The following is a 26,325-nucleotide window of genomic DNA, read 5'->3' as shown; positions in this document are numbered from 1 at the left end:
TCTCTTATCAGCTGTGTGACTTTGGGCAAGTCACTTAACTTCTCTGGGCCTCAGTTACCTCATCTATAAAATGAGTATTAAGACTGTGAGCCCCACATGGGACAACCTGATTGCCTTGTATCTATCCCAGCGCTTAGAACAGTGCTTTGCACATAGTAAGCGTTAATAATAATGATGGCATTTGTTTAAGAGAACTGTGATTACTCTGGAGAAGCTTTAGGTCTTGAATTTTTCTTCCACCATCATTATTCATAGAATCACATAAAGTAGGGATGTGAGGGCTCTCCAGGTCATTTGGCCTAAACTCCCCGTAGAAGCAGAAGAATTCAGTTAAGGTAGCCAGTCTTCAGATTGTCCCCAAATTGCAGTCAACTCTCAGTCAGGGAATGATATCTAGTTTGTTGGAATTTAGCTCCTTTGATCGTTCTTTCCCCTTTGATACCTGCCTTTTGTCCACTTCAGTGGTCCCTAACAATCCCCAGACAGGATTTGTTGAAGAAATGGAAGTAATTGAAATTGCAACCAGTCTGTTTTGATGCTGCTTAGTAATTCTGGTAAAAATCATGGGAAAGGAAACTGAATTCTGGACTAATATAAGATTTCTGGAAAACCTGAGGATTTGAGTGATATCAATTTCCCTGTCCTTCACTGGCATTTATAATTCTGTATTTGCAACTTCCAGTTTTTGAAAGAGGTAGACAGTTCATGGTTTTAAGTATCCTGACTGTTTTTTTTAAAAAAATCCTATCACTCACCATCAATATTTGCTGCAATACTCCTCTCTTTAGTGATGGTTGACAAGCAGTGATTATTTATTCTCCATTTATACAACACTGAACACCATATTGGAGGCTTATATCAGTTACTCCTTAGTCAAACTTCCTCACCTCTTCTCCTTATATCTTCTCACCTCCTCTCTGAGCAATTCTGAATCTTTCACTATCTCTGCAAGGGCCATGTTTTCTATTCTTAAGATCATTGTTTACCATTTATATATTCATAATGTACATGGATTTGGGTAAACCCAGCTATTCCAGATGGGTTTCCCAGACTATGCAAGGGCACTTAAATGAATGAAAGCCCTACTTAGTATAGTGCTCTGCACACAGTAAGCGCTCAATAAATACGATTGAATGAATAGTGCAACGTTTAAAGTTTCTTGATATTGTAGCAGGTGAAATTAATACTGTGCGTACAATCATTCAATCAACAGTATTTATTGAACACTTACTATGTGCAGAGTACTATACTAAGTGCTTGGGATAGTACAGTACATCAGGGTTGGTAGATCTGAGACCTGCCCGTACAGAATTTACAGTCTACATCTCAGTCTTTGTTTCCTGACAAGTCAATCAATCAATCAATCATATTTATTGAGCACTTACTGTGTGCAGAGCACTGTACTAAGCACTTGGGAAGTACAAATTGGCAACATATAGAGACAGTCCCTACCCAACAGTGGGCTCACAGTCTAAAAGGGGGAGACAGAACAAAACCAAACATACTAACAAAATAAAATAAATAGAATAGATATGTACAAGTAAAATAAATAAATAAATAGAGTAATTAATATGTACAAACATATATACATATATACAGGTGCTGTGGGGAAGGGAAGGAGGTAAGATGAGGGGGATGGAGAGGGAGACGAGGGGGAGAGGAAGGAAGGGGCTCAGTCTGGGAAGGCCTCCTGGAGGAGGTGAGCTCTCAGCAGGGTCTTGAAGGGAGGAAGAGAGCTAGCTTGGCGGATGGGCAGAGCGAGGGCATTCCAGGCCCGGGGGAGGACGTGGGCCGGGGGTCGATGGCGGGACAGGCGAGAACGAGGCACGGTGAGGAGATTAGCGGCAGAGGAGTGGAGGGTGCGGGCTGGGCTGTAGAAGGAGAGAAGGGAGGTGAGGTAGGAGGGGGCGAGGTGATGGAGAGCCTTGAAGCCCAGGGTGAGGAGTTTCTGCCTGATGCGCAGATTGATTGGTAGCCACTGGAGATTTTTGAGGAGGGGAGTAACATGCCCAGAGCGTTTCTGGACAAAGACAATCCAAGCAGCAGCATGAAGTATGGATTGAAGTGGGGAGGGAGATATTTATTACTCTATTTATTTATTTATTTATTTTACTTGTACATTTCTATCCTATTTATTTTATTTTGTTGGTATGTTTGGTTCTGTTCTCTGTCTACCCCTTTTAGACTGTGAGCCCACTGTTGGGTAGGGACTGTCTCTATGTGTTGCCAATTTGTACTTCCCAAGTGCTTAGTACAGTGCTCTGCACATAGTAAGTGCTCAATAAATACGATTGATTGATTGATTGATTGAGGGAGAGACATGAGGATGGGAGATCAGAGAGAAGGATCCTAGCATTCACCATCAATATTTGCTGCAATACTCCTTCTTCTCTCTTCGGTGATGGTTGACAAGCAGTGGTTATTTATTCTCCATTTATACAACACTGAGCACCATATTGGAGGCGTATATCAGTTACTCCTTAGTCAAACTTCCTCACCTCTTCTCCTTATATCTTCTCACCTCCTCTCTGAACAATTCTGAATCTTTCACTATCTCTGCAAGGGCCATGTTTTCTATCCTTAAGATCATTGTTTACCATTTATATATTCATAATGTACATGGATTTGGGTAAACCCAGCTATTCCAGATAGGTTTCCTAGACTATGCGAGGACACTTTAAGTAAATGAAAGCCCTACTGTGATAGTGCAACGTTTAAAGTTTCTTGATATTGTAGGAAACGGTACCTGCATTTCCTCCCTTGACCCCACTAAAAAAGAGAAGTGAATAATTATGTGGTTAGAATTATTTCTCCCAACATGCTCTCTACTAAATTTTCTAAGCAAACTTCTTGAGGTTAGGTAACCAAAAATGCAATAAAGGAACAGAAAATCAGCACGGGGATGCCCAGTCAAGAGATCTGGTGTCTATCCCCACCTCTGCCATTGGCCTGCTCTTGGACAAGTCACTTAATTTCTCCGTGCCTCAGGAAATAATGATACCTGTTTTTCCTACCTTCCAGGGAATTTGTCAGGATAAAAACGTTATAATTTATGTGAAAGCACACGGAAAACATTCAATTGCTCAACAGGAAAAAAAAATAAGATGGTGTTTTTGTGGTCATAATAGTTATTTTCTTTAATAATATTGTTTAGCAACAATGTCAGCAGTGCACTGTTGGTACTGAGCCCTTTTCTGGAGTGAAAACCCCAACAAAAGTTAACATTGTTCCTTCCCGGTAGAAAACAGGCTGAAAATTTCCATACTCCTGGAAATGCAAATGGAGGATTTGTGGTCAGTTAAGATTAAGTATGAAACAAGTCTCTAAGGAGATGAAAGGAAAAGCTTTCTTATTTAATGCAGTGATACCAAATGACAGTCCACCTGACCATCCAGAAGTCTGAATTCAAATCCAGCTACTTTTCACTCAAAACGAATGAAAGATTAAAGTCAATGTTTGTTTTCAGACGCTTCCACTTTCAAATTCCTGTAGATATTACTAGGCACTGCTTGTATTTCTATATTCAACAACAGCCAGCTTCAAGTCCTAGGCCTGATAAACATTACCTCGAAGGAAGGTTTGGAGAAGTAAAAGTTATAAGAAGAGGGGGAAAAAAGGAAGCCATTCATTTTCATCAACTAATTAAAAGAAAGCATTTGCAATTGCTGTTCCGTGTTATGCTTCTTTCTTTACTTGAACTTATTCCCTCCCAGACTCGCCAAAAAATCCAGTCAGATCTCTCCCAATTATTACATTACCCATTTCTGAAGGCATCAGAGTGAGCAGTATAATATGAATTTAACCATCTTTAAAATAATTTCAAAAGCAGCTCCTTAGATATTTTCAAGAAGTTGCTTCCCTTTTTGAGGGATAGAGACTTAATTAAACATCAGTGCATATTGAGCTTCTTTCGGTGGCAGGCTTCAATAAATGTGTCTGGTAAAAGTTGGATGGAATGGCATTGACAAGCAGAGAGCATGCAGGGAGTGATTTGGAATCAGGAATAAATAATTAATTGAGTTGAATAGAATAGAAGAGAATCTTCTCAGCCCTGGTCTTTCTACATCAATACTGATCTTCAGTTGGAAGCAACATTTACTGTTCTTCTTTTTGGCCAGCATATTCCTTCATTTTGTAAATGAAGGAATAATATAAATATTCTGGACATCTGGAATGCATCTATAAAGGGAAAATCATGGTTAAATAATGTTGGCTACCTTCTGAGCCACAGTGCATTCCCAATCCTACTAATAGCCAGCTAGGAATATGTGGTCTAGTGGTTACTGTTGAAGCGTAGAAGTCAGAACTTGAGAATTCACTTTCTGGCCCTTCTACTGGCTTGGGCAATTTTGTATTAAAATGTTTGAGCTTCAGGTTTCACATCTTGAACAGTGGATAGAGAATGTTGTTAGCAAACCTAGTTAGTGCTAGGAAATTGCTTTGAGATCCTTAAGTGGCAGACAATCTGACACTAAGCACGAGTGTTTGTGTTCACATCGTATACAGTAAAATACATATTTTCCAACTCATTTTATTGGTTATAACAATATTATTCGAAGTGTCAGGTTGAATGATTCCATAATTTTTGCGTGCCTTCACCAATTACATCTTTTTTAAGTAGAAATGAATGTTTCTACCTGATATTATCACAGATTTCCTTTCTGCAGCTAGAGAAATGTACCTCTTCCCATTGTCTTAGATCAGAGATGGAAGAAGCAAATTCATGCCAATGCATAACCTTATTGAAAAGATGATGCGTTTTATTTCGTAGTGATGAACAGAAAACACTCAAACCATGCCGGGTGTTGTGGCTGGCTCCAAATGAGAGGGACATCCCTTCGTTGTATATTAAGAGGACTTGAATGTCTTCAGCAAGGTTGTGTTCAGACTAATACAGCAAATGTCTCAAGAAACCACCTCCCAGAATTGGTTTTGGACTTCTTTTTGCCCCATCATTGAAGATTTAAATGTTAAAATATTTGAACATGAACAGATAGCGTGGTTCCAGCAGAGATGGACCTAGGCCTGTTCATAATGCTGTATCATTTGGTGGATTAACAAATTATTTCCTCATTCTACTAAATAAGCAATTCTTGGAAATTGTGACTGCCCTAGATGAGATGACTTGGGTCACTTCCAATTTGAGGGATGAACATGCTATCTCTCCAGCTGTGCATTTTCAATGCATGCGAGTGTAAGTTCCAGTCACATTTCATAACACTGAACTGGGAGTATTATATTTTCCTTTAAAATGGTTCAAACCTTTGACTACTAGTCTGTTTATTTTACTTAGCAACTGCAAGTTATTTTCCTCCAGTGGAACTAAAGCTCTCATTGCTTAGAAGCCCGAACAATATTAAAGTACAGTTTATATTGGCATCGGAACAATGATCCTCATAGATTGGAAATCAAGAAGCGTGCCAGAAAGAACAGGAAAAGCAGGAAAGATTTTCAAACAGAAATTCCAATAAAAAATAGGTTGCCTTGTTTAACTTGATCAGATTCTGCCTCTGGAAAGGTTAAAAGAAGTGATGGATATCTGAAGTGAATGCGGAACATGTTTCTTGCAGGTGAAGTGTGACCAGTATTGGCCCAGCAGAGGAACTGAGACCTATGGGTTGATCCAAGTGACTCTACTAGATACTGTGGAACTGGCAACATACTGTGTTCGAACATTTGCACTTTATAAGGTACGCTTTCTTTTTCTTCCCCGTTTTGGGCTGTTCGAAGAAAGATGCTTTGGAGAAATCAAATCTCTTAAGGCTTTACCGAAATCTAGATCCCACTGGCAACAGGGAAGAATGAAATAATTCTTCTGTTATCGCTGGGCAATTTTTCTTCTAGTCTGGAGGTTTATCAGTAAATACCGACCTCTCATGCTGAACAAAGATTTAGTTGAATTTGGAATTAGCTGAAGGGTTAGCATTCCGTGCCATTTTCCCATATGAAATGTAACCAGGTATTTAAGCTGGAAAAATGCCATTCCTTTTTTCCAGGAATTTTATTTTTATAGAGAAATGTTTATCATTGACATCTACCTGGAGAATGGTATTCTTGCAAGGATGCACATGCTTTAAGGTGTTATCATTAGCAGTTAGGACTCCAGGTATCTCTGCCAACACTTTTGTGATCTGGGTGATACATTTCTAGATAACTCAAGTTCAAGCTAGATGCTGTAGGGATATTTCTGGTGAATAACTTGTTTACTGAAATATACGGGCAACTGAAGCAATTGGGATAGAGAGATCGCGCTTAGCACAGTGCTCTGCACACAGTAAGCGCTCAATAAATGCGATTGAATGAATGAATAGGCAAAAATTGGGAAGTGAATTGTTTCAACATAAATTTTCATTGGACAGAATGGTTCAAGCGAGAAAAGAGAAGTAAGGCAGTTCCAATTCACTGCCTGGCCTGACCATGGCGTACCAGAACACCCAACACCTTTTCTGGCTTTCCTACGACGAGTCAAGACCTGTAACCCTCCCGATGCGGGACCTATGGTTGTGCATTGCAGGTAAACACCAACCTGGTTTCCATGCGTAGCACGTGAAGCCATAAGAACGTTGCTAATAGAAAAAGATCTAAACTTTTCCTAATTGATGGGAGAGTTTTGGAAAAGGAATGAGTTTTGCAAATACTGCTTTTTTTTTTTAATCCCTTGTTCACCTTCTCGGTACTTTGGCATGGACGGATGCCTTCCGAACAACACTGTGTATGCTATGAGAGCAGCCGCTATTGACTTCAGTATATGAGGCCCACACCTATCCTTAGCTTTAATAGTCATTTCTGAGTGTTTTACATTAAAGAAGGCAGTGTGGCTTAGTGGAAAGAGCCCGGGCTTGGGAGTCAGAGGTTGTGGGTTCTAATCCCGGCTCCGCCACTTATCTGCTGTGTGACTTTGGGCAAGTCATTTAACTTTTCCTAATTGATGGGAGAGTCTTTTAAAAGGAATGAGTTTTGCAAATACTGCTTTTTTTTTTTAATCCCTTGTTCACCTTCTTGGTACTTTGGCATAGACGGATGCCTTCCAAACAACATACACATAGCATTGTGTATGCTATGAGAGCAGCCACTATTGACTTCAGTATATGAGGCCTATACCTACCCTTAGCTTTAATAGTCATTTCTGAGTGTTTTGCATTAAAGAAGTAGCAGTGTAGCTCATTGGAAAGAGCACGGGCTCTGGAGTCAGAAGTCATGGGTTCAAATCCCCGCTCCGCCAATTGTCAGCTGCGTGACTTTGGGCAAGTCACTTAACTTCTCTGCGCCTCAGTTACCTCATCTGTAAAATAGGGATGAAGACTGTGAGCCCCCCGTGGGACAACTTGATCACCTTGTAACCTCCCCAGCACTTAGAACAGTGCTTTGCACATAGTAAGCGCTTAATAAATGCCATCATTATCATTATTTAACTTCTCTGGGCTTCAGTTACCTCATCAGTAAAATGAGGATTAAGATTGTGAACCCCACGTGGGACAACCTGCTTATCTTGTATCTACCCCAGCGCTTAGAACAGTGCTTGGCACATAGTGCTTAACAAGTACCATAATAATTATTATTCATTCATTCAATCGTATTTATTGAGCACTTACTGTGTGCAGAGCACTGTACTAAGTGCTTGGGAAGTACAAGTTGGCAACATATAGAGACGGTCCCTACCCAGCAGTGGGCTCACAGTCTAGAATTATTATTGTTAAAAATAATGTGTAGAGATATGGGGAAACAAGAAAAGGATCCTGGAGTTCTCTGTTAAAAAAGAAGCTGGATTAGAAAGTTTATATTTGCAGGAATATGTTTTCTTTATACTGTGTAAGTAATTCAAGTGCCAATTCATCTTGTTTTAATGCTATAATAATAAGCAGTCTTGACTACTCCAGATGCCTAGCTAGAGGGTGATAATAACAATTATATTCTTACAGACCAAAGTGCTATGCTTAGCACCCATTAATACTTTAGGTGCTGTAGAATTGGACTATCCAGACATATGAAAGCAGATAAAGCTCACAGTTTTAGACTGTGAGCCCACTGTTGGGTAGGGACTGTCTCTATATGTTGCCAATTTGTACTTCCCAAGCGCTTAGTACAGTGCTCTGCACATAGTAAGCGCTCAATAAATACGATTGATGATAAAGCAAGACTGACCGGAAGAAAGAGTAGATGCACTTGAAAAGAATATAATATATATAGGCTAAGTCTGCCACAATTTAGCAGACTTGTCCATCCTGGAGGAGATTAGCGTCTTCTTTCTTCTTCTCTAGCCATTGCTCTCCTGATGTAGCCTTAGCATGCCAGTCTGAATGGTGTCTCGTAAGAAAGTTCCCACATCCTCTATTCTCCAGTTCTGGACAAGTTCAAAGGAATAACCCCAGTTTGTGGAAGATCCTGGCAAAGCAGCCTATTTCTTGATCACCCCCAATCCAAAGGAGCCCTGGGAATTCTGGAGCAATTCTAATGGTTCAAGTTTAGGATGGCCAGAGATGTTTTAAACCAGACAACCTATCAGTGATATTTATTGAGTTCTTACTGAATACAGAGCATTGTATTAAGCGCTTGGGAGAGAACGATATAGTAGTTAAACACGGTCTCTCTTCCTCAAGGTTCTTAGTCTAGTGAAAGAGCTTACATTTTAGCAGACCCAACTATATGCATGGTTTTGTGATGAACCTATTTTTTAGATGTTTTTTCATATGGGCATGATTTCCAGATGATTTATCCTGAACCCTCCCCACTCCAGACCCATACCTGTAGGATTATTTTAGAATTACATTAACTGTATCTGAGCAATTTTTCTGTGGCAATCACTTCTCTGATGGATTTAGTTTTGGGAGCTGCTGGCAACATGAAAATGCTGATGATGATAAAAAATATTTGTTAAGCAGTTACTAAGTGCTGGGGTACATAAAACAAAAAAAAAAAAAACAGGCTCACATGGGTATCACAGTCTAAGAAGGTGCGAGAAGAGGTAGTGACTCCCCATTTTTCAGGTGAGGTAACTGAGGCACAGAGAAGTGACTTGCCCAATGTCACACAGCAGGTAACTGGTGAGACGGGATTAGAACTCATGTCCTCTGACTCCCACTGACTCTGTCCTTTGACTTCTGCAAAACCAAATCCCAAACCAAACTAAAACCAGGTATTTATAGAACAAGAGGGAGAGCAAAAAGGCTTGTTGGTCACTTACAGCAGGTGCAGTAAATTGACTGTCAGAAGGAATAATATCTTAAGGAAAGTGATAATATGAATCAATAAAAAAGTACAAAAAACTAGCTTGAATCAGTAACTAATATTATCCCGATTTATCCTGATGAGTTAATGGAAATAGTTTGGCTGTTTTCCAGGCCATGTCTACACTGATGTGACACAGAATTTCACATCTTGCACCAAAACTGTAATCTTGTGAGGCATCTGTCTCTGAAATAGTAGGGCACATAAAAGTGATGTCAATGGGACAAGAATGGAAGTGTAGATGCACACTTAGTATGCATGGCATACTGTTGTAGCCTCCAAAAATACCTAAGCTAGGGATCCAAACAAGAAACTGACAACAGAAAGTTGTTTTTACGATATCATTTCATCCAAAATTTCCACAGAGTCTGGTAGTCAGAAGACCTGGATTCTACTCCTGGCTCTATCGTTTGCCCACTGTGTGATCTTGGGCACAGTTCTCGGCCTCAATTCACTCATCTGGAAAGTGGGGATTCAATAACTCCTACTTAGACTGTGAGCCCCATGTAGGACAGGGGTTGTGTCTGACCTGATTATTTATATTTACCCCAGAGCTCAGTACAGTGCTTGGCACATAGCAAGTGCTTAACAGATACCACAATTATTGTGAATTCCTTGGAAATTTTATGGGCTATTATCTTTCATTATCACTTCATTGATTATCCACTGGTTACACTTTTTATTTAGATGAAGTATGGACAGTTCAATAGCAAAATAGCAGTATCTGTTGAGCAAATTTTGTAAGGAGGAAGGGGTATTAAGATGAATCACATGGGTGGGAATAATAGAAGAGAAGGACAGTGAAAGGAAATGGAAAGTGTTCAAGAAACATTAATGTTCATCTCAGGGTATGTCTGCTATCTAGCAGAAAATATAGCAGAAAGAAAAAACTCTAATAAGAGTGAAAAGAAAATTTTGGAAAAGCAATCAAGACTAAGAAAAAGAACATATGAGCCTGTTGTTGGGTAGGGACAGTCTCTATGTGTTGCCAACTTGTACTTCCCAAGAGCTTAGTACAGTGCTCTGCACACAATAAGCGCTCAATAAATGCGATTGAATGAATGAATGAATATGAAAGTTGTAAGGGAACAAGCTTAAAAGAGGACTGGAAAGATAAGAATGAGGATAAATTGCTAAGTAATAAAATAGTAGAAATGGTAGTAGTTCATTCATTCATTCAATCGTATTTATTGAGCGCTTACTGTGTGCAGAGCACTGTACTAAGCGCTTGGGAAAGACAAGTCGGCAACATATAGAGACGGTCCCTACCCAACAGCGGGCTCACAGTCTAGAAGGGGGAGACAGACAACAAAACAAAACATATTAGCAAAATAAAATAGTAGTAATAGCAGTGAATTGTAGTTTTTATTAGGCATTTACTGTGTGCAAGAACACTGTACTATGCCCTGGAAGTTAGATATAGTCCTTGTCCCTTGGAGGGCTCCAAATCTAAAAAATAAAAAAAGGCAGAGAAAGAACTGTTCAACTTTCCCATAAGGGAAAATGCAACAAAACATTAAGACAACATAAATAAATAAAATCAAGTTCACCAGGGTGCTGTGGCTAGAGTAGCAGAATTTCAGGCACCTCACAGAGTCACAACTACACAACTAGAGAAGCAGCATGGCTCACTGGAAAGGACACGGGCTTGGGAATCAGAGGTCATGGGTTCAAATCCCTGCTCTGCAAACTGTCAGCTGTGTGACTTTGGGTAAGACACATGACTTCTCTGCGCCTCAGTTCCCTCATCTGTAAAATGGGGATGAAGACTGTGAGCCCCACGTGGGACAACCTGATGACCTTGTATCCTCCCCAGCGCTTAGAACAGCGCTTTGCACAGAGTAAGCACTTGACAAATGCCTTCACCATCATCAGTCACAGTCACCGCTAAAACAGCAGCTGCCACAGTTTTCCCGAGGTTGTGCGGAAGCAGCACCATGTTGTTGCTGGGTTTTTTTTCTTTCCAGTTGGGTGGTGGAAGCCAGGTTGATGGGACCTCCTCAGTGACCCAGAGGAGAGCTAATGTGGTATCCGGGGAAGGCAGCCTGGCAGTTTGGTGTAGGAGGATGCCAAGTGCCCTGGGAGCCACAGTTTGTGGGGAAAGGGGCACCAGGAAGACGTCTGGTGGAAAGGGCCAGTGTGTGATTAACAGGGCCTGCTGGGAGAGCTGCAATGGAGAGGCAGCAGGCCCCTTGGGGGGATAATAATAATAATAATGGCATTTATTAAGCACTTACTATGTGCGAAGCACTCTTCTCAGTGCTGAGGAGGTTGCAAGCTGATCAGGTTGTCCCATGGGGAGCTCACAGTCTTAATCCCCATTTTCCAGATGAGGGAACTGAGGCTTAGAGAAATGAAGTGACTTGCCCAAAGTCACACAGCTGACAACTGGCCAAGCCGGGATTTGAACCCATGACCTCTGACTCCCAAGCCTGTGCTCTTTTCCACTGAGCCACGCTGCTTCTCTGATGGTGGAGGGGTCTGAGATGTTATCAGTGGCTGCTTGAGTCCTGGGAGCTCTGATGGGGGTGACAGGCATGGAAAATATTTTTATGAGAAACGAAGTAAATACAAAATAGCTGAATTTATTAAGTGCTTACTATGTGTTAAGCTCTGGGGTAGATACAAAATAATTAGATTGTACAAAATCCCCATTCCTCATGGAGCTCAAAGTCTGTGAGGTAGAAGAGGTATTTTCTGTTTTCTTCCCCACTATACAGATGAGGAAACTGAGGCACAGAGAAGTTAAGTGATGCCCAAGGTCATACAAAAGACACATGGGGAAGCCAGGATTAGAAACTGGTCTCCTGAGTCCCAAGCCTATGTTTTTTCACTAGTCCTTGCTGCTTCTTTAGAGTACAAAGAGATAGAAAATGAGTAGACTTGAGCACTGGGGATTCTGATGCCTTTTCTTTTTATCATTAAGGCTTTGATCATAGGTAGTTCCACATCAAATTCCCAAGGTTCAGCTCTTACAAAGGTAGAACTCATGCAGACTCCTCTGCTCTTGATTGTTTCCTCTTGTTAACCCACGTAACATAAAATCTATAGCTCAAATTTAATCCATTCTGCATTTGATTTCAACCCTTTTATTCAGAGTAGTTCTAGTCTTCTGTAATGAATGAGTTTGATTTTTAAGTAAGCCTACTCATTCCTTAACTCATTTCTCAGATTGAATGGGATCTGTTGATCTCCCTCCAGTTGCCACTGTCTGGGGTTCCCTTCACGGATGACTCTTTGGAGACTCCTAATCCTGTATCTCCAGCTCTTTGAAATACTCTCCTAGTGGCTCCTTGCTCTTTTGATTCCCCAATGCCAGGTTCTACCTTTCCTGGTTTCTGCCATGTCAAGGAAATAATAATAATAATAATAATAATAATAATGATATAATAATAATAGTATTTGTTAAGCACTTACGATGTGCAAAGCACCTTTCTAAGCGCTGGGGTTGATACAAGGTAATCAGGTTGTCCCACGTGGGGCTTACAGTTTTAATCCCCCTTTTCCAGATGATGGAACAGAGGCACAGAGAAGTTAAGTGACTCACCCAAAGTCATACAGCCAATAAGTGGCGGAACAGGGATTAGAACCCACGACTTCTGACTCCCAAGCCCGGGCTCTTTCCACTAAACCACACTATGTCTCTAAGGAGAGGGCAGCCATTCTTCCTGTAGCTCAAATTTTTCAGCAGGTGTTACCGCTTTCTTTATCACTGGCTCTTTTTTGGGGGGGGGGTCCCACTCTCTCTGCCGACATCACTTTTTCTTTGACTTTTTCTTCCCACATCTCCTTTCCCCTCTTCAGGGACGGGGGTCTCCACTGTTTCTCAAGACCTACAGAGAGACATCCCCATGGGTTTCTCCCTTCAGGCTGAGGCACTGCACTGATTTTCTTGGCTCTTCTAAGAAATGCAACTTTTTTTTCCTGTATCTCTTTGGAGGGCAGACTCCCACTCCAGGATTTCCTAACGTCGCTATCCATGATTCTCTGTGGAGGGACATACTCTCGCCTATGTCTGGATTAGGGGAGAGGAAATGCCTCATCTATATGTCTTCCTCTGCAGGGCTGGAATGCCTCATTCATTCAATTTTATTTATTGAGAGCTTACTTGTGCAAAGCCCTGTACTCCTTCCTTGGGCTCCTTCAATGGCACTTCTCTTTATTTGGGGAAGGAATATTCCATCCCTCTACCCTAGTCTGTCTTTCTGTCTCCTCCAGCCCTCTGTGTCCTGACTGCTGGGGAGGAGTGACCACACATTCTATGATCCGTGGGTTGATGTCACAGAAGGTGGCAGGGGGTGTCACAGGATGATCTCCTTCCTGTCGTCTAGACTGTACATTTCTTGTGGGCAGGGAATGTGTCTACCAACTCTGTTATACTGTATTCTTCCAAGTGCTTAATACAGTGCTCTGCACACAGTAAGCTTTCAATAATTATGATTGATTGATTGATCGATTCCTCTTCTGATGGAATTTAGCAGCCCATTTATCATCACTGGCAAAAATCACTTCACAAATGACAATGCATGGGTTTCTGCTTTCATGAATCCATCAAGGGAGTTATTGTGACTCATCCAGCCCACCCTCCCACCCCCAACCCAGCCACTGGCTTTCCTGTCCTCACTCCTATGTTCCCAATTTTCATATTTGCCATAAATCTCCCTGGTTGCCCTGAGCTCCCTTCTCTATTTTCTGTCTGTTCATTTAACAACGCCAATGCTACTGGGCTCCTTTTTGGACTTATCTGCTCTGACCATTGCTACTGATCCAGCCACTGCTGGGGCTGCAAAGTCAGGAGGCTGGGACTGGACTGGGAAAGGTTGGGGGCCACTAGTGAATTACACATATAAAGCTAAGCAAACACACAGTAGCTTCACATCGCTTAAACATCAAACATAGATTTCCCTTTTCTATTTAATATCTGATCAATGACTTCGCCCAACCAAGAGATCAACAAGATTCTTATGGGCGATGAAGAGTTACAGGAGGGCAGTGATTAGCACCTTTCTATGTTAATCACTATCCCTATAGATGGGAACAGACAGGTTCCTCCCTAGCTGCCTTATTCCATCCAATTTAAAAGACAGCATCCAGACCACGTTGGCGCAGGCTGTCTTGCTTTATATGCTTTAGGAAACCCCATTTTCATAATACCCCAAGCAGTGGCTATAGTGGTAAAATCTGAAGGTGGCAGGATTGGGGGTACAATAAGACCCTGGATTTAAACCCTTGATCCTGAATTAATCCAGCCCTGCCTACCAACATCACCATAGGCCATGTCTTTAAAGTGTATGTAGCATACTGAACTTCTAATATTAATTTGAATGGAGAAAAGTTGAATGGGATAAAGAAAGTGAATCATCAGTCTGGAAACCCTTACCTACTTTTAAATAGTATGAAAACAATGGGTCATGAGTTTAGTGCTGAATATTCAAGGACTTCATATGTGAAATAGTACAGTCTTTAGAAAGAAGTGTAATAGTGGACTATATTTAAACATTGGGCCTTTACTTCACTAGAAAGTAGTGTAGTATTTCAACTTTGTTCTCTTTGTGTCATCTTCCAAATTAATTTTATATTTTGTAGCCAGTACAATCTATTTCATCCCTACTCTTATCAATCTTCCTGCTCCAGTTTCTCAGAATTAGGATTGTTAGCTAATGAAAGTTTTTTTTTTTTGGCTTTTCAATATGTAAAATTTTCCATCATGGGATTCAAAATATCACTAAAGAAGTTCAAAATATTAAACCATCCCTTTCCCATTTAATTAGGATGTCCAAATCAATCTTTGGCCACCTAGAGCAGTTGAACTTTCTAGGAAAAAACTGCTAGATCGGATATCTTCTCAGGTGAAACACTCTGATTACCGGGTTCTCTTCTATATTTACTTCAGACACTAATTGTGGTGTAGATTGGAATCTGAGATATGTCCTTTACTGTCCACACATCTGCCTGACAAGCCTAGCCACACACAGTTTCCTTATCTTGGACACCAACCAGATGTAGCGGATATTATTGTTCGTCCTGGTTTTGGTAATAATAATGATAATGATAATAATATTGATAAGCACTCCCTATGTTCCAAGCATTGTATTAAGCACTGGGGTAGATGCAAGATAATCAGACCAAACACAGTCCGTTTCCAATATGTGGCTCACAGTCTAAGTCACTGCTTCTCAGTTAAGTGGGAGGAAGAGGTAACAGAAAGTAATTGTTGATAGTGTTTTTCTGAGGGATTTGAAGTAAAACCTATTTGGGATAAAAATGTATCACCATCATCATCAATGGTATTTATTAAACATTTACAGTGTGCAGAGTCCTGTGTTAAGCGCTTGGGAGAATACAATACCACAGAGCTTGGAGACACGTTCCTTTAGTAACTGGGGCCTAAATTCCCATTTTCTTCCTCATAGTAAATAGGATAACATTTTGCCCCTGTATTTGTTACATAATCTATATGACGTTTATTCTCCTGCAGAGAGTTTTGCAATCACACCAATTCATCTTTCTCATTTTGGAATTATTAGTCCACATCAAACAATCCTGTTAATTCTAACCTTGCTATTTTCCATACTGATGTTTTTTATACATACACAATTAAACCGAGTATTAGCAAGAACGTCTGAAATTTCTAATATAAAGATTTTCGTCGTTTAAACACTATATTCTGTGGTAAGTAGAGTTAATAGGGTACATTTAAGATTCTCAGGTTCAGTTGTTTAAACTAGTTTATATATCCTAGGTATGTAAATTCTGTCCTTGGAATGCTTTGGGCCCATAAATTAATATCATAACCAGTTTGAAAATCCCACCAAACAATCTCATGGATGTAGGTGTCCTGGAGAATGGAAACCGTATCAGATGCTGTATGGTGAACTGAAATGGAGCATATACAAACTGGGAGGATCGGACTAAAGTCGTAGCAAAGCAGTCTCACACAGTGCAGTCTAATGAAGTCTCCTACCAGGAACCAAGGCTAAGCCTGAGTCCCGAGACTTCAGAACCAACAACCTGCACAGAGGAAATGATAATACCAGGGCTGCAAAGGTCATACACACTGATGTGGTCAAGGATAAGTTTCATGTTCAAAACCTATTAAATGGGCCGTCAATCAATCAGTCAGCCTGTCTCCCCTCTTCTAGACTGTGAGCCCCGTTGTGGCAGGGAATGTCTCTATTTGTTGCTGAATTGTACTTTCCAAGCACGTTTAGTACAGTGCTGTACACACAGTAAGCACTCGATAAATACAATTGAATGATTGAATGAATGAATGAAAGGTATTTTAGCCATACCTGCCTGGATAAGAGCTCACTCTCAGCAGTGTTATCTTCAGATAGGAAGAACACCTCTGCTGCTAGGTGGAGTTAAATTCTGTGGAAAGGATCGTCAGGCCAGGGAAAATGGTTGGTGCATTTTCATCTTGTCCTTGAGGATCTACAGCTCACAGCCTTGCACAAAGACCCCAAAATATTTTTCCCTTTAAGTAATGTTCACTGACAGGTTTGCTTTGGCCCCGCCCTCCCAAATTTCCCTGTCTTCCACCAAAGCCACACAGAAGGAAAGAGGGCAAAGAGGACCAAATGATCGCATATTAGTGGGGTCCATGGTAATGATGTTTTACTCTGTGAATACTGAAACATAGAAAGATATTTGCTTAGGTTATCAAAAAAGTTCATTATAAATTACCAAATCTAATGTATCTTCTATTTTTAAGTATTATTTCTGTGTTGCTTGTATAGTGCATAATAGTATCTCATAAAAGAGTAAAAAAATAATATTTCCTGAAATTTCTTCCTGCACTGGTCCCATATCAATATGATGTATGATCCAATGATATCAGTTAGTGCCTCTGAATACACAGCTTTTCTCTATAATGTCATAGGGAAGAATATGCTTAGGAGAGTTAGAGCACACTTTTCACTGAGCAGAGAAACTACATTTCTGCAGATGCTGATTGCTAACATTCCCCTAGGGTTTACAATTTGGCTTCATGCACCTTATTTTGATTCAGGAATGTCGAAATTGTCATGCGGTTTATCCTGTCTTAGCTGCATGGGTTTTTTTTGTTGTTGTTGTTGCATCACAATATCTGCTTCTTTTCTCTGTAAGAGGTCCTGTTGCATTCTTTGGGATAAGCTGTATTGCTGAGACAGTGGTGAATGCCAGTACCTGGAGAATATGGCTAAAATTGTCAGCTCAGAACGCTAACAGCTGTAGAGCCCTTGAAAAGTAGTATCATTCAGTTCTTTTTCCTGATGATACACATCATCTCTATGAGCATGAGGTGAAAAAGAGCTATTTCAGGTTCATACTTTCTCTTTAACTAGGACATTCATAGCTAGCCACAACAAAGTCGGAGGAAAATACCCCTTTCTCAACAAGTGCAGTGATACAGAACAAGCCTCACCTATGTCTCAAACTCTAAACTATGATGTGGCAGGTCATTTTAGGATTTAGCGTTTATGGACTCGCTTAAACGAGTCATGTGTATCTGTCAACTCAATTTATTTATTTTGACACTAGTAGTGGAAATATTGGAATAGTAAATATTCTTGTGTCTGTGGCCCTTGTTAGAGTGGAAGCTCCTTGTGGGCAAGGAGTCTGTCACTTTGTTCTCCTGAACTTCACAAGTTCCTAGTACAGCGTGTCATACACAATGGGCTCTCAATGCTGCTTCTGCTACCACTACCACCGTGGAGTAACAAAGTCCTCAGGCCAAAGCTAATCAATATAAAAGGATGAAGATGTAGGACTCAGAAGTACTAGTGAAGAAAGAAGTCATTGGAAGACTAAGAAGGTATGATGCATGACAAATAAAAAAGTAGAGAGAGGATTATTATTGAGAGGAAAATGTCAGCCCAGCCAGAAAGCGACTGTTTGTTTAATTTGTGCTTCTGAACGTCAGGAGATGAGAAGCAGCATGGCTCGGTGGAAAGGGCCTGGGCTTTGGAGTCGGAGGTCATGAGTTCAAATCCTGGCTCCTCCAACTGTCAGCTGTGTGACTTTGGGCAAGTCACTTCACTTCTTTGTGCCTCAGTTCCCTCATCTGTAAAATGGGGATTGACTGTGAGCCCCCCATGGGACAACCTGATCACCCTGTAACCTCCCCAGCGCTTAGAACAGTGCTTTGCACATAGTCCCCCTCCTTCCTCTCCCCCTCCTTCCTCTCCCCTTCCTCCCCCTCCCCATTCTCCCGCCTTACCTCCTTCCCCTCCCCACAGCACCTGTATATATGTATATATGTTTGTACATATTTATTACTCTATTTTATTTGTACATATTTATTCTATTTATTTTATTTTGTTAATATGTTTTGTTTTTTTGTCCATCTCCCCCTTCTAGACTGTGAGCCCGCTGTTGGGTAGGGACCGTCTCTATATGTTGCCAACTTGGACTTCCCAAGCACTTAGTGCAGTGCTCTGCACACAGTAAGCGCTCAATAAATACCATTGAATGAATGAATGAATGAGCAGGCACAAATGCAGTAAGTAAAAGAATAGAAGAATAGGTAAAGGATTCAAAACAGAAGCAATTAAATCATAGCCAAAAAATGCATGTAATCATGAGTGCTAAGTTTGCAAATGGGATGGCACAAACAAGATGCTGTTAGTCAAAAAAAACTCCTTGAGGAGGGAATTCTTGAGGAGGAATTTGAAAGACAAACGGCACGTATTTTGGAGCAGAGTTAGGAGGGCATTGAATGCAAAGGGAAAGAGTCCACCACCCATCTAAAAGAACTTCATGGAATCTGCCTCATTAACCAGCTAATTTTAGGGGAATTTGCCACTAATACTTTGTGTAGCAGTTTAACCTGGAAGGACTGAAAAGCCTTAGTTTGCGATCTTGCAGGGCAGGTTTTTTCCCGAAAGATTACATCCTCTGCTTTGCCTCCAGTCGAGTCCAATCTGCCTCAGCCTTCTCCAGGAGGGCTGCTGGCATCACTCCCGCTTCTCCCTTCATTTATCCCACTGTCAGGTTTCTCGGACTTTGAAGGACGGACTATTCGGAGGCCCGCCTAGATGGCATGACTAGAGGGTGGGAAGGCCCCGGATGCTGGTTGTCAGTCAGGGGATTGGCTGATGGTCAAAAATTCCTAGACTGAGTTCTGAGGTGGGATTAGGAAGACATGGCTCCAAAATCATTAGTTTTGCTGTAATCCCACTAATGTCAGTTTGGCCTTGAAGATTAAGTTTGTCCTGTGCAGATTCAGGTCAAAATGGGAATTTTCTAATGGACTTTTTCCATACAAAACATACTCCTGGGCCCATGAGGACTCCTGGATCTACCCTCTCCTCTCCAACCAAATGGTCACCATCCTGATAATAATTATGGTACTTGCTAAGCGCTTACTATCTGCCTAGCACTGTTCTAAGCACTGGGGTAGATACAAGGTAAGCAGGTTGTCCCACATGGGGCTCACTGTCTTAATCCCAGTTTTTCAGATGAGGTAACAGAGGCACAGAGAAGTTGAGTGGCTTGCCCAAGGTCACACAGCAGAAAAGTGGCGGAGCTGGGATTGGAACCCACGTCCTCGGACTCCCAAGTCCATGCTCTTTCCACTAAGCCACGCTGCTTCTCTAGACGTGGTCACCAAATGGTCACCATCATTTCTTGACCCTTCGCTGACCTCCTTGCCTCCCGTCTCTCCCCATTCTACTCCATACTTCCCTCTGCTGCCCGGGTCATTTTCTAAAGCATCATTTTGCGCATGTCTCCCCATTCCTCAAAAACCTCCAAAATCTATTCATTTTCCCATCAAGCAGAAGCTCCTAACAGTTGGCTTTAAGGGACTGAGGCAGCTCATTCCCCATTATTTATCCACTCCCCAATTTGCACTGTGCTTCGCTCATGCTAATCTACTCACTGTCTCCTTCTCATCTCTCCTGTCTCCAGCCCTGCATCTTGCCTTGAATGGCCTCTCCCTTCAAATCAACCAGACCTGATCAAAGCCCTTCTGAAATCTCGTCTTTCCTAGTCCAATTAATATTTCTTTTTCCTGATTCATAGCCTCCTAACAACCACCTTAGCACTAACGCCTCTCTAAAAGGCTCAAACAACCCTTAATACTTCTGTACATATCAACCTATCCTATTTTTAAGCACTACAGGTCCATTTTACCTCTCTCTTCTATCTGTAAATTAAATTAGTTTGTGTCTATCTCCCCTGATAGATTGCAAGCTACTTGAGGACAGAGATTGTGTCTTCTAATTGCATTGTACTCTCCTAAATGCTTAATACGGTGCTCTGCACACAGTAGGTGATCAGTGAATAGTATTGATGGATTGATGAATGATACTTCAGAATATTTAATAGGCTTCCTTTTTCTTGACTATAATAATATATACTATAATATAATAAATAAGTGTTAATATCATATAATCAGTATTAGTAAAGTATAAGTAATGTCAGTAATATAAGTAATATAAGTAATATAAGTAAAGTATAAGTGATAAGTAGTATAAGTAAATATTTATATACAATATATAATATAATATAATGTGTTGAGTTCCTTTAAACAAAGAAAATTTTCACATATTCTAATCATATAGAGAGAGATGTGGATATAGATACATGTCTACATATGTATGTATCTATATACATAGATATATGAACATATGTATGTTAGTGTTCAAGGTTATTTCTATATATTTATATTTATTATCATGTTCTACAAGTGCTATAATTTCCTTTGACCTATGTTGCCGTTAGATATATTATCTGATCAGCACTCTCAAATGAGTCATTTTATCCACAACTATTTAGTTAATTGGTTAATCTTTTTTCTGCCTGTGTTTATATATAATATACTCTATAAGGGATAGGCAATCTGCTTGCAGCTGAGTCTGGTAAAAGAGCAATTAGGCTCTATCAGAACCAACAGCTGCCCATAATGAATCCCGAATTAAAATTACTAGTGAAGAAAAGAATCTAGCCATCTGCAGGAAATGTGAAAATATTTTTATAACCTAATAGCTGAGATCTGGACAAGGCTATCAGTGAGCTTTCCCAGCTGCACCTTCAGTTTAGTCCCAGATATCCGTGGACAGAAAGCACTCCAAAACACATTCCATCAAGTAGGATCTTTAAAATTACTAGCATTTTTCCTACAGGGAGCATTTTGATCTAAAGTAATCAGCACAAAAGCGCTCTGTTTTGAGCCAGTTTTCTGTTGCTTCTATATGCATTGTGCCTTTCTGATTAAATGTTCTATTGTTTGAATATTTTCCTTTGGAAAAATACTTCAGGGTCTTCTTTCTTAGTGTCCGATCTGGTTGCTTTGGAAATTGTTTCTTGCAACTGAAACATGCAGTGAGGGTTATATCGAATTCTGGCATCATCATTTTATTGCATGTAAATTTTATTAATTTTATAGCTAGCCTGGGATAGTAAAAACATTCTGGGACAAAAAGAAAAGCTGTATATTTGAAGGTAGCTTCTCTTTATCACGTTTTCGATGACATTTCTTCATGTCCTCTTGAGAAGGAAGCCCAAAGTTTATGAAAAAAGAGAATTTCCTTTCTTCAATTACTAAACAGTATTGGCCCCATTATCAATTTAATTTGAGATTGTTACAATAGTAATAATAATTGTGGTATTTGTTAAGCACTTACTATGTACCAGACACTGTACTAAGCTCTGAGGTGGGTACAAGCAAATAATAATAATAATTGTGGTATTTGTTAAGTGCTTACTATGTGTCAAGCACTGTTCTAAGCACCGGGATACATACAAGGCAATCAAGTTGGACACAGTCCCTGTCCCACGTGGGGCTACAGATGAGGTAACTGAGGCACAGAGAAGTTAAGTGACTTGCCCAAGGTCACACATCTGTTTCGCTGCTAAGTGGTGCAGATATTTTGATACAGGTGTAGCCAGAAGTGATCTTCTAACAGCGAAACTAAGCCTTAATGTAATTAAGCAATCAATCAACGGTATTTATTGAGTGCTTACTGCTTGTAGAGTACTGAACTAAGCTCTTGGGAAAGCACAGTACAATAGAGTTGGTAGCTATGATCCCAGCCCACATGGAGTTTATAGTCTAGATAGGATGAGAAGCACTAAAATAAATTTCAGAAAGGGGAAACGGCAGAGTGAAAGGATATTCACATACATGCTCTAGGGTTGAGGGTAGTTTATCAGTTTTGCTGTTATGTTTTTGATGAAGGCTGTTGGAATGACTAAAACCAAACAATACCAACTTAGGTTCCATCATTATCATTTCAAGGAGGAGCCTTCTTGTCCTGCCAAAAATATTGAGTTAGAGCAAGATAAGCCTTTCCTCAAAAATATGAATACCAGCCACTGGGATTAGCATTCCTAGCATATCACCTTTCTGAAATATTTCCCCCCGAGTATTATTCATAATTTAACAATAATAATAGTATTTGTTCAGTGCTTTTTATATGCCAAGCACTATACTAAACAGATATAGAAAGCTGAAATTATTAAATATTTGAGTACTGTAATTTTGCTGAACAGTGGAGCTATTTTTATGTAAGGTCACACTGCCAGTGGATGAGATTTCTCCAATGTTTTCACTGGAAATATCGGAATTTCTTCAAGTACCATTTTTGTGCTAGGTAAAATATATTTAGCACCGTGTTTTTGCAAGAAAAACAAATTCAAGAGTACAAATTTCAAAATAGTGTCCCGATCTGAATCACTCAGCAAATATGTTGTAATTGTCACCTAGATGATCATATTAACTTCCCCATGTAAAATTCACCATTTTTTGTGTGTTTCTCACATCTCATTCATTTTCAAGAACTTACAGTTCATAAATGCCAATCATGTCATAACTGAAACTGTAATATCCAATCAAATTATCCTCTGATATATGTTGAAAATGTCTTAAATGATTTTTTGGTCCATATTTTACTATCTTTGCTTCCAATTAAATGATCTGTGAAATCTAGTAATTGCATTGCCTTCCTTTGCCAGATCATTCAAATATAAGTAACGGGTCAGGATTAAAACAGCAACAGATTAATCAGAAAAACCAACCTTTAAACACGCACACACAATGATTTTAGCACAAAATAGCCCCCTTATGCCTCTTAATTTTCCTTTTTGCACATTACTGCTGCGTCGCATCACGGGACATTAAGCATATTTCAACTCGTGGGACTGACTCAATCATGTTTTTGGAAATTGAAAACAAATGTTGTAACTGGATGAATGATAATATGGAAGTAATAACAATTTCCTAGTAGGCCTGCTTGTGTAATGGATTGCATAGTCTTTCAGCTTGTAAACATTGGAATGTCTATCACTAACTGAAATTGGATTTTTTAAAATGTAAAGTTTGGTAGTAATTTGGTTTGATACAGATGAGCTAAAGAAATCATAACAAATGAAGAGTTCATGTGTAGTCTGATTCCCGTTACAAGAATCACTGTCCTCAATGGACGGTAAATTGGAAAGTTTATTTTGCCCTAGGGGATAACTGTAACCAACATATTGCAGAATATAATTTTAAAAGTGCTTCTATACCCTCCCTGACATACACACACTCTCTCGCTCTCGTTCTCTCTCTCCCTTTCCCCCTCTCCCTCTTCTTCTCTCTCTCTCACTCTCTGGCTTAGGTATTTTGCAACAAAATAAATGAATTTAATCTTGCTGGTCTCAGCCTCAAGCAGAAGGTTGTGCACTCCTTTATTAAGATGTTGAGAAAATCTGTCTTCCTGCTTGGCAGCTGGTATGACAGAAAACAGATAAACTCAGAATGGCTTATCAGTCCTGCTGTTCTTATCATGTTTTTGGTGAAGGCTGTTGAAATGATGAAAAACAAACAGGGCAAATAAGGTTCCATCATTATCGTTTCTATGAGGAGCCTCTTTCTTCGGGATCAAAGAAAAAATATGTTTGCTTTTAGAGCTCTAATCCATCATTTTGAGAGATGCACAATATTTGGACCCTAACATGGGTGTAAGAATGTATACTGGGCCCTGGAATAAAATGTAAGATAGCAACAGAGTTCTGGAAATTTAAAACACTGAATTTTCATGTTCTGTTTTCTTACAAATAACAGTGACTCATGCTACTTTTCAATAATTGTGGGAAACCTTATATGTCTATTGATTACATCACGACTAAACATTAAAAATATATTTTGTCTTTAAATAATAATATAGCTAATAATAATAATGGCATTTGTTAAGCACTTACTATGTGCCAAACACTGTTTTAAGCGCTGGGGGGAATACAAGGTAATCAGGTTTTCCCACATGGGTCTCATAGTCTTAATCCCCATTTTACAGATGAGGTAACTGAAGCACAGAAGAGTTAAGTGACTTGCCCAAAATCACACAGCTGACAAGTGATGGAGCCGGGATTAGAACCCATGACCTCTGACTCCCAAGCCCGGGCTCTTTCCACTGAGCCACGCTGCTTCCCTTTAAAGTTGCTGTCACAGTACAGTATAACTAGGTGCCATGATTTCTGAAATGCTGAAAGGATTCCCATGTGTGGCATGGACTTCATGCTAGAAATACATAAATGTCTTTCTGTAAAAACAAAAACTACCATTTCCCTAACACCAGATCCATGCTTTCGAGACCTCTAGCATGGGGTTTGGAAAATCACTTTGCACTTTGAAAAGCAGCAAAATCCACCAAGGGTTGCAAATTCCTTACCAAACCTTAATTAAAACCCACTAGACCCTTGTGGACTTGATTAGCATTCAATATTTTAAAATACAGAAATGGCAGGACATTAAGTGAGCTCCTCAAGGTCACAATAGGCATTCTGTGGGGATAGGATCACTAGAAAACTGGAATACTGAGCTTCAGTTTCCTGCCCTAACTTTCAGTCCAAGTCACCTGTCTAAATGAGGATTTCAAGCTCTATGGCTCATGATGGTTTGTACCTATTTGAAGCTAGCTCGTTCATAAGCTTCCCTAAATTACTGAAGCTTAAATTAGGCAATTGCCAGCTGATTTCAGTTTTCAGAGAATAACAGTTTTCCTCATGATCTGGGCACTGTGGTTTTAGCATTCCTTGATTCCTGGGATGTTAGCAAATAACCCAAATTATATAACTCCTCTTTTAGAGGAAAAGAGAGGTATTAGAGTTGATGTCATGAGAAAACATAATTTACACCAAAAAGTATTTTTCCTAACCATCTGCTTAAAGCATATATAAAAAGAGTCCAATAAAGCAACCCCTTTAGACATTCATCCTCCGTGTAATTCATCCTCCTTGTGTAATTTTCCTTGGATGTATTTATATGGTCTCTATTTCTTACTCAAAAAGGACCCAGAACTGAGTACCAGCACCCAGAGATTCTTACTGGGCATGGGTATTCGATTAGAAACAAATTTGAACAGGTATTGCTGAAAGGTTGATTGCAACAGGAACAAATTCATCTTTTAATGGTGCTACTCTTACCTTCACTTAATTAGTAGAGACCAGGCTTTAGTACTGCTGGTGTCTTGCTTACACCCTTTGATTCCCTATGCCCCTAGGACTTTATTTGAATAGGCCTATCCGTCTGTTAAACTTTCTTGTAACCATCTCATTAGTTCCTCGGGGAAAGTTTAGACCAGGCAAGTAAGGGTTTAGACTTTGTGACTCCCTTCATTTTCACTGTGAATTCCAGTCCTGCTCTGAGTAAATTATTTCTTGTCAGTACGTATTCTCTCTCCAAAATATTTACTATAAGCTTTTCAGCTGCCCAAAAGCCTAGTAAGGGTCAATATCAGAGAAGCAGCATGGCTCAGTGGAAAGAGCCCCGGCTTTGGAGTCAGAGGTCGTGGGTTCAAATCCCTACTCCGCCACTTGTCAGCTGTGTGACTTTGGGCAAGTCACTTCACTTCTCTGTGCCTCAGTTCCCTCATCTGTAAAATGGGGATTAAGACTGTGAGCCCCACATAGGACAAGCTGATTACCTTGTAACCTCCCCAGCGCTTAGAACAGTGCGCTTAATAAATGCCATCATTATTATTATTATTATTAGAGCCCCAGCAGTTCTTTTAACATTCCAATTATCCTCTCTACTTGCTGTGGGGTTGAGTACTGATATTTATCAAAGATATTTTAAAAATGGTGTCCGAGTCTAACACCATGCCCTGAAAGACATTGGCGAGGAATTTTGGGGAA

At 40.1% G+C, this 26,325-nt stretch overlaps 1 protein-coding gene across 42 annotated transcripts in view; it reads left to right on the top strand.

Moving 5' to 3' along the window:
- Positions 1-26,325, top strand: part of PTPRD (protein tyrosine phosphatase receptor type D) — a 1,852,740-nt gene that overhangs the window by 1,804,565 nt on the left and 21,850 nt on the right. For all 42 annotated transcript variants that reach the window (XM_038769706.1, XM_038769707.1, XM_038769750.1 and 39 more), the window contains 2 exons: positions 5,571-5,690; positions 6,360-6,514. In XM_038769706.1, coding sequence (XP_038625634.1) covers positions 5,571-5,690; positions 6,360-6,514 — 275 coding nt within the window. The remainder of the gene's footprint in view (positions 1-5,570; positions 5,691-6,359; positions 6,515-26,325) is intronic.

This window comes from Tachyglossus aculeatus, chromosome X4 (genome assembly GCF_015852505.1).
Source record: "Tachyglossus aculeatus isolate mTacAcu1 chromosome X4, mTacAcu1.pri, whole genome shotgun sequence".
Taxonomy (NCBI): Eukaryota; Metazoa; Chordata; class Mammalia; order Monotremata; family Tachyglossidae; genus Tachyglossus; species Tachyglossus aculeatus.
Note: the sequence above shows the minus strand (reverse complement) of the source record. Positions and strands in the feature narration are given on the sequence as shown.